This window comes from Glandiceps talaboti, chromosome 17, assembly GCF_964340395.1.
Source record: "Glandiceps talaboti chromosome 17, keGlaTala1.1, whole genome shotgun sequence".
NCBI classification, from domain to species: Eukaryota; Metazoa; Hemichordata; class Enteropneusta; family Spengelidae; genus Glandiceps; species Glandiceps talaboti.
Window position 1 is genome coordinate 14,983,547 of NC_135565.1, and position 12,997 is coordinate 14,996,543.

Sequence of the window (12,997 nt, forward strand, 5' to 3'; positions counted from 1 at the left end):
CAAAATGTCGGTCAGAATAACAACTCCTTCTGTGATATACATGTAGTTTGATGAAATATGTACAGGCATCACTGGGGAATTCGAAAGAAAACAGAAGGCATGAAGGTCTATCTAGAAGACAAAGAATTTCGTAACTTTTTAATGTCTGGGGTCGGCAACTTTAAATATGATTGGTCCGGTTGTCGGAAACACAGGTTTTTTTTCTTACTTGTTATGCTTTATTGCTTTAAACCATGCTGTGGAAAACATAATAAATATATATACAAAATATGACAACAGTGCATGCAACGCATATTATATAGCTAATGGGAAACTTCATATTTCGGAACGATGCTATGTACGATAATAGCTTTATTGACAGAAACGAAAGGAAGACATTTGAACGTGCATCATCATCCAGTGTTGTGTCTGAGTCAATGGCATGTTATAAGAATATAACTCACGTATGTCAAGCATGGGATAAACGGGGAAGTCCCGACTATTGTGACCAAGCCAGTTGTATGCAGCATGCAGCTTAGGGAAGTGATCCGAGCCATTGTGACAGCAATTTGACCTTCGACCTTTTGACATATGAAAGGTTACCTTCCTGTTTCTTGGATGACGTCACGGTAATGACAGCTTTCAACCAACCCGGAACAAGGAAAGTCTTCCAAATACCCGAAAGGAAATACCATTTCGCAGTTCTACATAATCGCTGAGTCCGTCATTTGGGTATTGTACCTCCGTGTTCTGTGTTAGCTGTGTCATTCTCTGCGATTGAGCTGAGTGTTACACAAGGTCCTGCGCGCCCTACCGAAACCTTCAGCAACGTCTAGTTTTCTCGTCTACTAGTTCAATTAGACAGTTGTAAGCTGGGATATTTGCGGTATATAGCAATTAAGGGTAAGTAGATTTTACATGATTTATTTTTGCCAGCATTCACTCGTTTTGAAATTCATTTATATAAAAGGTGAAATATTTCCACTAGGACCAAAAAAATGGAATTTCCTTTTTGAAAAAAAGTATTATCATAATGTTAAAACTTACCTATGATAGGGGATGTGATTATAAAACAATTATACAGTAGTGAAACAATTTAAATAATTTTGGTAATTATCTATGACCTTATTTGCATGCCTTTCAAGTTAGGATAGTTAAACTGTCAGTAGAAATTGCAAGATAAACAGTGATAAAATTCGTTGAATCATATGATTGTATCCTATTATACATGCAGGGTCCCACAGCATATTCAAAGTATATCTCCATGACACAGACCTATAGCGGTACATTTCGTTGCTCCATGTATATAACTCAATGTTTGCCACCACTATGTACGCCATACGTTTAAAGGCCCCGTTCGAATTAGGATTGATATTTCGGTTTAATGTAAACAGCGAGAGAATGAGTCCAGATCAAGAGAATTAACTAAGTGTGTAAATATGTATTGATTATAGCTCCATTGATAGGATAATGGTAATGCTAGACCCATGGATTGAATCCTTGGCCTTTTGAAAACCATGACAATAAAGACATAACGATCATTTGCCTTTCGGTGCATGCTACGGATACTTTTTTTTAAATAAAATATTCGTATACAAATCAGACTAAAAGGAATACACGTATTGGGAAAGTCCCATGGGCTTCAACATTAGCATTGGTGCCAACGTAAAAGCGGCAAGCAAGGCAAACATAGCCTATGGCGCAAATTGACCAACTCTTAGTCTTAGCTTCCATTGACAACAAGCACACTACGTGCGTTGCCGACAACTGCCTTTACTTTCATTTCCCTTCTTAAGCTAGCCAATGTACTATTAATGAAAATTGAATCACACAAGATAGAATTAAGTACGGTCTTAAAATCCATACAGTTAAATTTTGGAATGACATCACCTGACTGCTAATGGTGTTTTAGACTGACCATAATATCATAACTCTATACGTATTCCACATATATATCTATCAAAGAACGTGAGAATCGTTTCAGGGTCTCGGTCGCTATCAGTGGGTGTTGTGATCAATCGGACCTTGTTAACTAAACTGAAACTGTCGTTTAATAGATCCGAGTGTAGACATACTTGTTACAAGTAAGGCGAAACAAAATGATTCAGTATTTCCGATAACATGGCCTCAGAAGAGAGGGTGTATAGGTCGGGATTTTATTTTATTTTATTTGAATTGTTTTTATTTTTTGAAAAATATCGCTTCACCCCAAAACAAACAAACGTCAGTCAGAATACTCCCTTTTGTGACAGTTTGATTAAATATGTACAGACATACTCTAGGGAAAGAAAACAAACGCACATGAAGGTCAAGAAGATACAGAATTTCTTATCTTTTTTTTCTAAATGATTAAAAAAAATGCTGAGGGTCAGAGACTTAAAGTGGAGTCGGTCAGGTTATCGGTAACACGCACTTTTTTATTTGACCTAATTTACCCAGCTCATCACGTTGAGTTCATTTTTTTATAAAAATTTTCTAAACCAAAATTTCATGAGTCAATGACTCATGACTAGCCAACCCTGCTAGATAATAACGATAATACAATTTATATATAACGCTTTCAGATTCTGTGATAAAATCGCGTTACAATTATTACATATGATAGTAATCACCATGGTATCGTCTTTCCTCTTTCCGTCTTAATACAGACTAATTTCGGAAATTCCACTGATTCAGTTAACAAAAGTGGTTTTAGTTTCGTTCTGACTTCAGTTAGTCGCATGGCTATGAGATATAGGGATTGAATACAGTGTTATCTATCTCTGAGTGAATACTTCAGTTCCTCCTCCAATTCTTGGCTCTGGTCTTTTGTTTACAGCCTGCTAACATGACTGCCAAATCTACTCTTAGTGTGTTTATGCTGACACTCTGTGTATATGACATTTGGATGGCATTCCAGCTAGGCTCTATGCATTACCATGACAACGATATCGAAAACAAACAATGTGATTCAGTATCTGTATTGGTTCTCACTTACGTCACTTTCCTATTGGTAAGTAATTAATATTTAAACATTATATATACTAAAGTCAGTTTTAAATCGAAGTCAAGGAAAAGTGTTGAAATTAGTGTTTCATTGGTTGTAAATTTTACTTCTTTAACTCACTATCGTGATGTACTAAGACAAATATACAAATCCAAAAATAGATGAGGGTGCGTTGTTCATGCAAGTGTAGTAGTGTATGTCTTAAGATATGAAACAAATGACAAGAAAACAAAAAGCAAATTAAAAGGTATGAACAACATTTAACATACATACATACATACATACATACATACATACATACATACATACATACATACATACATACACACACACACACACACACACATACATACATACATACATACATACATACATACATACATACATACATACATACATACATACATAGTATACATACATACATACATACATACATACATACATACATACATACATATGTACTTGCATGCATGCATGCATGCATACATACATACATACATACATACATACATACATACATACATACATACATACATACATACTGATGAGACTGTATAATATCAATGTTTCCTTTTCCTCTTAGTCTGTCTTCGTCGGGATAGTTGGAAGAACGCCATTACGACATGCTAATGGTACATTTAATATGAAGGTAATATTACCAAATCTGCAATGTTCATACAATCTTATGTGTATATATTCGTGTATGTTTATGTATGCACGTGTGTGTGTGTGTGTGCATTATTTCACGAATTCCATTTAGTTCGTTCTATCCAGAAAATATATTCAGTGATCCATAAATGTACTATTGAGAATTCTGACATTGAAAGCCAAGTAAACTTTGTATATAAAATTAACCAAATGTCGTATTCAAGCTGTGGTATTTTACAGTGCCATAGATAACTGTAGAAAACAGACTGATAAGCACATTCTTATTTATGTATGATGATTTCGAGTGTGTTTACTTCTGTTTTTTTCCAGCTCAAGTTTTTCTGTGTGCTGAATTTTATAAATATTATTATCTGCTTAATACTCATCATTATGGGCTCAATATCGGTAAGATATAGTACTACCTGTCTCTGTCTCTGTCTCTATCTCTGTCTCGGTTGGTTGGTTGGTTGGTTGGTTGGTTGGTTGGTTGGATGGTTGGTTGGTTGGTTGGTTGGTTGGTTGGTTGGTTGGTTGGTTGGTTGGTTGGTTGGTTGGTTGGTTGGTTGGTTGGTTGGATGGTTGGTTGGTTGGTTGGTTGGTTGGATGGTTGGTTGGTTGGTTGGATGGTTGGTTGGTTGGTTGGTTGGTTGGTTGGTTGGTTGAGCTGCTTCGTTTTGTTTATGTGGCCAATCTCAAGGAGGAACATACCGTCATGTATTATCTGAACTGAACTCACCTCGTACAGAGCGTTGCGGTTTACTGTTCCCCAGCCTGCCACTGTTTGATGCAATCATGCAGAATCCAATAACAGACTGCACATGCTACACTTTAAGATAGCAAGATTGAATAAAACAGTTTATTGCTACATTTTGTCCACATAAAATGAACTAGCCTGCATGTGCCACCATGCTGACATCAAACGCAGACATCCAAATATTGGCGTCCGCGTGTCTGCTAGTAGCTGCAGCATATTAGTAGGTCTACAATGTTTATTATATTCAGGGACAATATACAAAGATCTTGCTGCATAGCATGTGTTGATTTTTATTGGTAAGTGTGGTTGTAGAAAACAGATGCTGTACAGACTTATGTTTACAATATTATATGGGCTGTTTTGAATCAAACCGAAGTGAAATGTAGAAGTGAGACGGGCGTAATATTTCACTTCCGTGTTCATACAATTACGTCATGTGCAACTTTCGATGTAAACAAAGCAATACAATCTTCACAAGTGTTCTTAACCTCAACTATTATATACTGACTAATAATGGTATGGCAACTTATGTCATTTATGAAAATTGTAAAAAGATGCCAGAAAAACTTTACGATGGAATGGTGGTTTCGATCAAGTACGCATTCTAAAAATATTTCATTGCTGTTAAATTGCCCCATTTTGAATGTCAACATTCATAACGCTTCTGCAATCAGTGTCTCTTACGTGTTGTTGGTATGTACATACGTACGTGTGTATGTGCGTGTACATGTATGTACTTTTGATTGTAAATTCCATTGTCACAGCGAAATTCAAAATCATTTAGGATTGCAAAGGTACTGTAGTAGCGCTTGTCCTTCGAGTCCACAAGTAAACAAAAGCGCAGGTGTAGCAAAGTAGTAGTTAGTTTGAACAATTCTGCCTGTCTATATTAACTTAAACTCTGTGGCAATGTGACAACAAGTCGTTAATATTTCTCACTTCCTGTTTTCAGCATCAAAACTATAAACGCAGGATGACATCACCTCACAAGTATTCATCACTGTGGTGGTGTCTGCCAGGATACACAGTATTGGGTCTCATGGTGGCACTCATTAAATTCGTTACCTCAGGTTTGCTGCTATTCATGGGCATCGCAGCAACACTGCCCTCAGACATGGATGATACATTTCTTGAACAGTACCTAAGTCGAAAGGCAGCCAAGTAAGCTATTCTTCATATTTGATTGTTTGTTTGTTTGTTTGTCTGTCTGTCTGTCTGTCTGTCTGTCTGTCTGTCTGTCTGTCTGTCTGTCTGTCTGTCTGTCTGTCTGTCTGTCTGTCTGTCTGTCTGTCTGTCTGTTCGTCTGGCCTTCTGGTGGTTTCGATCAAGTACGCATCCTAAATATATATATATATATATATATATATATATATATATATATATATATATATATATATATATATATATATATATATATATAAAATCAAATAAAACTATAAACAAATGAAGATCACCTAAATAATGTACAAATTATATATATATATATATATATATATATATATATATATATATTTTTGGTAGTTCTGGAACTCTTTCTTGGTTGTAACTCGGAGTTTCACGCATAGAGCGATCATCAGACAATATATATATATATATATATATATATATATATATATATATATATATATATATATATATATACATATATATATCCTTCAATCTCTGCTATGTTTATAAAAAAAAGTTTGTGTGCTTTTTGTCCATCCTTATAGCGTGATTGTTTTCGAGGTTAGATTGCATCTGGTAGTTGAACGGTAACGTAACTCAACATGGTAATTACTAATCTACATTTAATCTTAAATCTTATTCTTTTCAAGTTTTCACTAGTTTATTCACGCAATGACTCACTCACTCACTAACTCACTCACTCACTCTCTCACTCACTCACTCACTCACTCACTCACTCACTCACTCACTCACTCACTTACATTCTCACACACTTTCTTCCTTATGTGTCAAAAATACTTTGCATTATACTTCCAACATGCGATCATATAATTCTACATTCACTTTTTCACAGGGAAGCCAAGAAGAATAAAAAGAAACAAACAGCACAAAAACCATCTTTGGATATTGCCAACTTAGAAAGTCTTCGGGCATCAGATCTGGCCAACAACTTTGATGATTTTGAATCTGACTGAAAAAAGATCTATGTCATTTATAAGCATACTTTAAGTTGTTATGCTATGTACTTTATTTGTCTTCCTTTTGCATGTAGCGTTAACGTTCTCGGCTTTATATACGTCACAATGTGATGACATATTAACCTGGACATTGACTTTTGGTTGACCCCCGTGTTTACTTTGTATGTAAACGAGAGTATTTACTTTGTATGTAAATTGGTTAGTAATGAATTATCATACTACAGTCCAGGATGCCTGGCTGTTTATTTTGTATGTAAGTCAGTCAGTCAGTCAGTCAGTCAGTCATTTAGCAGTCAGCTAGCATAATAGAGAGGTGACAGATTCCTGTTTTGGTGATAATCAAGTCTGTTTTATTTACATAAATTATAAAGGGTACAAGGCGGCCAGTTATCGTCACTGCACTGCATTATTGTCTGTGATGGGACTGTGATTATAGTAAGTTGTTGGAATCGATCATGTGTGAAGAAATTCTGAACCCTGTCCTTAATTGCCAGCTCGACATCTTACTTGGATTTTGAACCGTGAGTCAAACAGAACATTTCGCCTGTGTGAGTAATCGTCAACATCATTTCTGTGTCGTGTGGCAAAGACAAAGATACTTTTACGTTGAACTTTTGGAGTAGATAGATATATAGTAGACACAACCAGCCATCAGTAATTTAAAGTGTATACTCTAGTTTCTAAGATTTTATCATATATTCAGAACAAGCAGTTTTGCTTACAAAGGCACAAAGTTACACCTGTGACCAATTCTTTCGTTTTTCTCCACTGTTTGTGGTCCTAACCTCATCTAGACCTGTTCTTCAAATAATTCTGCTTTAAAATTTAGAATTCATTTACAATGTAGTTAAAAAGTGTTCAGGTGCTTTTATGAAATGTTTACTTTTAGTTTCAGTTGTTATTTTTCGAAAACCTATAATGTGTAATACTTCAAATGACTTAAGTCATACAATATTTTGTAATGCTCTTACTAGTTTTGAGCAAATAAAGGCACTGTAACTATATACATTGCCTTTATTTGCTCAAAACTAGGCAAAATGCACCTCGGAAACAAATTTCCCAGGAAAAATAATTTCTACAATCATCTCAAACATATGCCATGTGAAATTCTGATAATTTTGAAATAATAAAAACAATTTTGAAGTTCAGTGTCTTGTTTTCAGGAACACGTCAATCGGTCAATGCCCTATAGAGTTATTCAGTGGCCATATTGGATTCTTAAATAACTAAATTTTGAAATTTAGAAGGTGAACCCAGAGAAAAAAAATTGGAGTTTTAATTTTAATACTTTTCAAGTTCAACGCCAGTAGAGGATTACTCATCCCCAACATTGTGTTAACATTTTGACAGTTAAAGGATATAAGAATGATTGTTATTATGGTGATACCTGTCAATTGTCTGTACTTGATACAATACCAGACATGTGCTGGAAAACTTTGCGTTTACTATTGATGTAACATTATATAGCTGGGCTTATAAATCAGCATTGGAAGGCTGACGTTATGGTGTTTTAAACATCTTACAACATAACGATAGTTGTGTGGCTGCAACCAAATCTGGTAGCACAGTGCAGGATATTGGGCATTTTAGCATAGTCGTGGTTTGGTAGCCTTATAAGGCTGAACAACTCGACGTATCTTACACTGCAGTGGCTTAAAAGCCTGAAAGGTCTGAACGACACAATAGACTAGTGCTATATATAGTGTTCACCCCAAAGTGACCTGTATAGAATACATGTATAATGGCCCAGAGCAACCAGCAGACGTTTGCCTATATATGTTTTCAGGTAAGTGGCGTCAATTTACTTCCCGCAAGTAAAATTTTGTGATTATCGATATATGGGCAACAAAATAATAACTTTGTAGGACTACACCATTTACTGCTTAATGCCACATAATACATCTTACTCAGGTTGCTCGGATTTTGTCAGGGGTTCATCAAAAGTGCTCAAAGCCAAGTAGTGTATAACCCTTGGCCTGCAATCTCAAGACAGACAGCTATTAAAAGAAACTTGCAGTGGGAATCGGAAGGACGTTACAACTTTTATCTTAATCGGCCGTTACTCAATATATTACAACCATCCGGAGAACCTTTCGGAACGATCAGATTGGTCATGATGGCAAATTTTGCAACTGATAGAAATAACAGATTGAAAGGTGTCTTACTTTAAGTATGTAACCAATGTTAATATCCAAAAGTTACCTTTCTGATTAGATCAGGCAATGTTTAAGATGGGACTTTTAAATTCAGGGTTTATTGGCTCGTGATACCAATATATGCCACTTTATGCCATTTTATGAAGTGTTTAACGGGTTTAATACGTTGACAAAATCGACAAACACCGTCCTTTTCATCACCAATGTAAATCTCTGTACACAATAGAAGACACCTTAGTGACCTTGTTCAGTGTGTTTCTACATTGTGTATGTCCTTTGACATTTCCATTCATCACGTTATACCACCATAGTCTTGTTTCACGACTGGGAGTTTTCTCTGTCGTGAAAGCGTGTATATCTGCATCGCTAATAATGTTTGGCGTTTTAAATTATTTAGTGGCATTATAAACGTACTATGTGTGTGTGTGTGTGTGTGTGTGTGTATGTCCGTCCGTCCGTCCGTCCGTCCATCCATCAATCCGATAGTGTCCCCGGCCCCTGGGTGTGTGTGTTCGATATGGTATGCTTTTAATGAGCGTCTTTCACATTTCATAGCCTTTTTCAGCCTACCTTTCCAACTTTATATACATGTGGTTTGTTTCAGGGGTTTGGGCGTGTCGGGGAAATTTACATCCTAGAAATATCACAAATTGAAATCAAACCAAACATCAATCATCGTTTGTGTGTTAGGCATCTTAGACTGATGTACAAAGTTAGATGTTGAATGAGTTTGTGATCACAAAGACAGGGAAGATGGGTTGATGAACTAATAATATATACATGACTGTATAATCTTGGATTATCACAAATTCATCATAAAACATCAAGAATGTAAAAGTTCAATGACACATTCCATGTTTAACACCATTTCCTTCCATACAACAGTCAATATAGTCACCACAAGGGAACTCATGTAAATGGTATAATGAGAAGGTCCCAGAATGGTTTAAGAATGAGAAGAAAACAGGCTTTTGCTTTTCAAGCTAAAGTTTTAGGTTCTATTTTAGCTGTTACTGGACTCGGAACAATAGTCCTGGGTATGCTGTCAATCTCCATGTGTCGTGACGTCACCAATTCGTCACGGTCAAGGTTTATACTTATGAATGGCCAAGGTATTCTAGTACGTACAATTACGTCATTATATTTTACTGACAATAATCAATCTGATATTCTTTTATATGTCACCTGCATTCTGATTGGTCGAGAGCCCCGCAGATATGTATATGTTATTTGCCAAATACCGTTCCATATCTTGCTGCAAGAGCTCATTTTTGAGTTATACTGGAAAAATGAACTCGAGTAGCAAGATGTGGAACAATAATTGCCAAATAACATACTTATACGTCACCTGCGACTACGAATACATTTTTGAATGTCTGAAAATGCTGTGTCAGTTCAAAATAAAATCAGTTCCGTTTTATACTGTTGAGTGCCAACGTCGTACAACGTCATCAGCTAATGATGTCATAGTAATGTTCTCAAGTTGGGAGAACACCAATTTCTAAATCCGCCGCCCCTACATGCTAGTGACGGCGAACGCACTGTCATCAGGCGATCGTAAACATTAATGATGTTACCACTGAAGCTACCCTGAACGATTAATAACATTTATTGAACTCTGAAAATACACTGCATGCATTGTAAACTGTTTGTTTTACAGCCTCTCATCTGTACTTCTCAAACTGTTTGGTTTCACCATCGATATGGAAAGTAGATGTTGGCGAAAACGGGAAAATGAAATAAAAACGTGTGACGCGCATGATTTTAGATGACGTGAGCGAGGATGAGAAACAAATCTTTTTATTTTTTGGCCTTACTGACAATAACCAAGGTATACTTGTGCTTACAATAACGTTATTTACTTCTTTCTATAGTGTCTGCTGGTTGGCGCCTACTACTATGTATATAGGAACCGTACTAGGAAGAGTGTAAGTAAACCAGTGTGCACATACAATACTTTACTTTATGAATCGGTCACAGTAAAAGGATAACATTTCTGCCAAAAGTCCAGTTTTACGTTGAGACAAATTAATGAATTTGATCACCTGATTGTAGTATACATGAAAATGAGATAATACTTTAAAATTTCTTTGAATTTAGTTGTGTGTGCGAACAAAAAATATGGAATTTATAGTCCAGTAGTCACAACAATGCCCATTTATGTACGTCATTGCTATGCGGTGTTCTAAATATGTGTCAAAAAGTTCAGAATCGCCATATTTTCTCTACACTTTTTCTAACATCCAGTTTTCACATTTATAATTATGTTATTCTATCATATTGTTCGTCATCAACGGGAAAATACTCGTGAAATCAGTATTATTGTGTCACTCATATTTTTTCGAACAAGGGAAAATGTTGGAGAAGAATTGTGACCAGCCATGTTGTGTGTTGAGTGACATACATCAATATTGTAATGTTAGTTTTCTTTTGAATTTCAGATGATAACCCTGATAATAACATTAACGATAATCGTTTTAGGATCATTTACAATATTCATACATCTCATGGTTCTTTATTTACAGGTTTGTAGACGTTACTATTTCAATCCACCCCTCAACTTCTTCCACCTCTGAGTCACCTCTAGCTCACCTCACCTCACCTCATTTCATTTCACTAACCATACAAATATGAACGAATCCAGACATTAATGTGGCCATATGAATGAGGATGTGGTATTTATTTTTGATTTATGAATTTGAAAACAGTTTCGTTACGGCTACCTAATTCAAATCAATGTGAAACAACATATACCAAATTTCAGTTTGTAACTCAATAAATTCAAAAGATTATTAAATGCGTAAAATATTTGTTATTGTAAGTACAATAACAAACTCTGCACATATTTTAGGTTTTTGCAATGTACTGAGTTTAATTTTTTAGGTATATTTTGTAAGTATAAGACATTAACTAAGTTCTTAGACACCTGTGCAGTCTAGAATGGCAAAGAGAAATTGTCAAAATGCATGAAAATAAAGATATTATAAACTGTAAGATGGGCTTCCTATAGCTAAATGCTGAAATGCACTAATAATCACCACTAACACATTCTGATCTCTTTCGGATATTTATTTTTCTACACTTATTTGTTGATAAAAATGCAACATTTCAAAAACTTTGGATAAGATTTATTGCTTTGCAGTAGTTTCAATTGTAAAGTGTAAGTTTTCAAAGGCATAACCAACACTTGAAGATTATGATGTAGAATTTATACCACATTTCCTAACAATTTTTTTTGAAAAACAAATGTTACTCGTAGTTTGTAGTGAATATGAAATAGTTTAATTAATAAACAAAAAAAAATAATGTGATATAATATTGTCTTTATGTCAAATAAAAAACTCGTGTCAAAATTCATTTTATCTTCTCAGATACCGTGTCATATGCTAGATGAATTGTCACTCGCGTTCGTTGCCACAGAATCTATAACAGCGTTGGTGGCGCTGCTGCTTTTCATTACGACTTGTTGAAACACTGAACTAAGTTATAATTTTTCAAGTAGTATAGATGAATTGGAAACCAGTCTTGTATATATTTTTATGACGTGCTAGCCTGTCTATATCGCAGTCTGTGGTTTTGCATTATTGTGTCAGTATAACGCTTGGAATACTATCCGCATTCGTGCAGTAAGCGGGAATTGGGAACTTACAATCCAGACTGAGCATGCGCATGCTCAGACTCAAAGGACTATGGGATTATCTGTGGTTATTGTAATATCTAATCTGTAGCTACTGAAAAAAATTACCTCCCACGTACAATTGTCAGGGTAAATATGAATTGATTATTTGTGGCTACAAACAATGTATCAACATTACTAATTGATTAGTATTTATTATCACATTTCCCATGATGGGTTTGCAAGTTCCCTATTGCTTCAGTGATGCAGTGATGCATAAGTCAGAAGACTATTATTATTCAAATGAGTTATGTAAATGAATGCGTGAAGCTGTAATGAACAGAGGAGTTAACATTAAATAACGTTTGATAATTTACTTGTAACTTAAATATTATTATGTAAATTTAGTATACATGTGTGCTGGTAACGATGTATGGGGTCTAACTGAATCGGTCTTTTCAAACCACAACAAGTTGATGCGGATAGTATGACAAGGGGTGTAGTGAGATAGCAAAACAAAATCACAGACCACTCTGTAACAAAGGCTAGTGAAAGGCAGAATATTACTATAAACTTTATTTATTGTTCTTAGAGGTAAATGAGAACTATAGACAGATTCTGATACAAACTTCTTAAATTTTGATACATTCTTTCAATTGTATTAAATATAAATATTGAAGATTTGCTTTGACTATGGAAAGAGTATGTGCCTGG

General features: G+C 35.2%; 2 protein-coding genes across 2 annotated transcripts; both read left to right on the forward strand.

Annotated features, from left to right (window-relative positions):
- Positions 1-520: 520 nt before the first annotated feature.
- LOC144448342 (uncharacterized) lies at positions 521-7,659 on the forward strand. The gene is made up of 6 exons (XM_078138549.1): positions 521-882; positions 2,798-2,971; positions 3,549-3,614; positions 3,944-4,018; positions 5,320-5,528; positions 6,388-7,659. The coding sequence occupies exons 2-6, from the start codon at positions 2,807-2,809 to the stop codon at positions 6,506-6,508; spliced, it is 636 nt and encodes a 211-aa protein (XP_077994675.1). The 5' UTR covers positions 521-882; positions 2,798-2,806; the 3' UTR covers positions 6,509-7,659.
- A 597-nt stretch (positions 7,660-8,256) lies between these two features.
- LOC144448547 (uncharacterized) lies at positions 8,257-12,885 on the forward strand. Its single transcript, XM_078138816.1, has 5 exons — positions 8,257-8,297; positions 9,553-9,787; positions 10,542-10,595; positions 11,109-11,192; positions 12,039-12,885. Exons 2-5 carry the CDS (start codon positions 9,593-9,595, stop codon positions 12,135-12,137), a joined length of 432 nt encoding a protein of 143 aa, XP_077994942.1. The 5' UTR covers positions 8,257-8,297; positions 9,553-9,592; the 3' UTR covers positions 12,138-12,885.
- Positions 12,886-12,997: the final 112 nt, after the last annotated feature.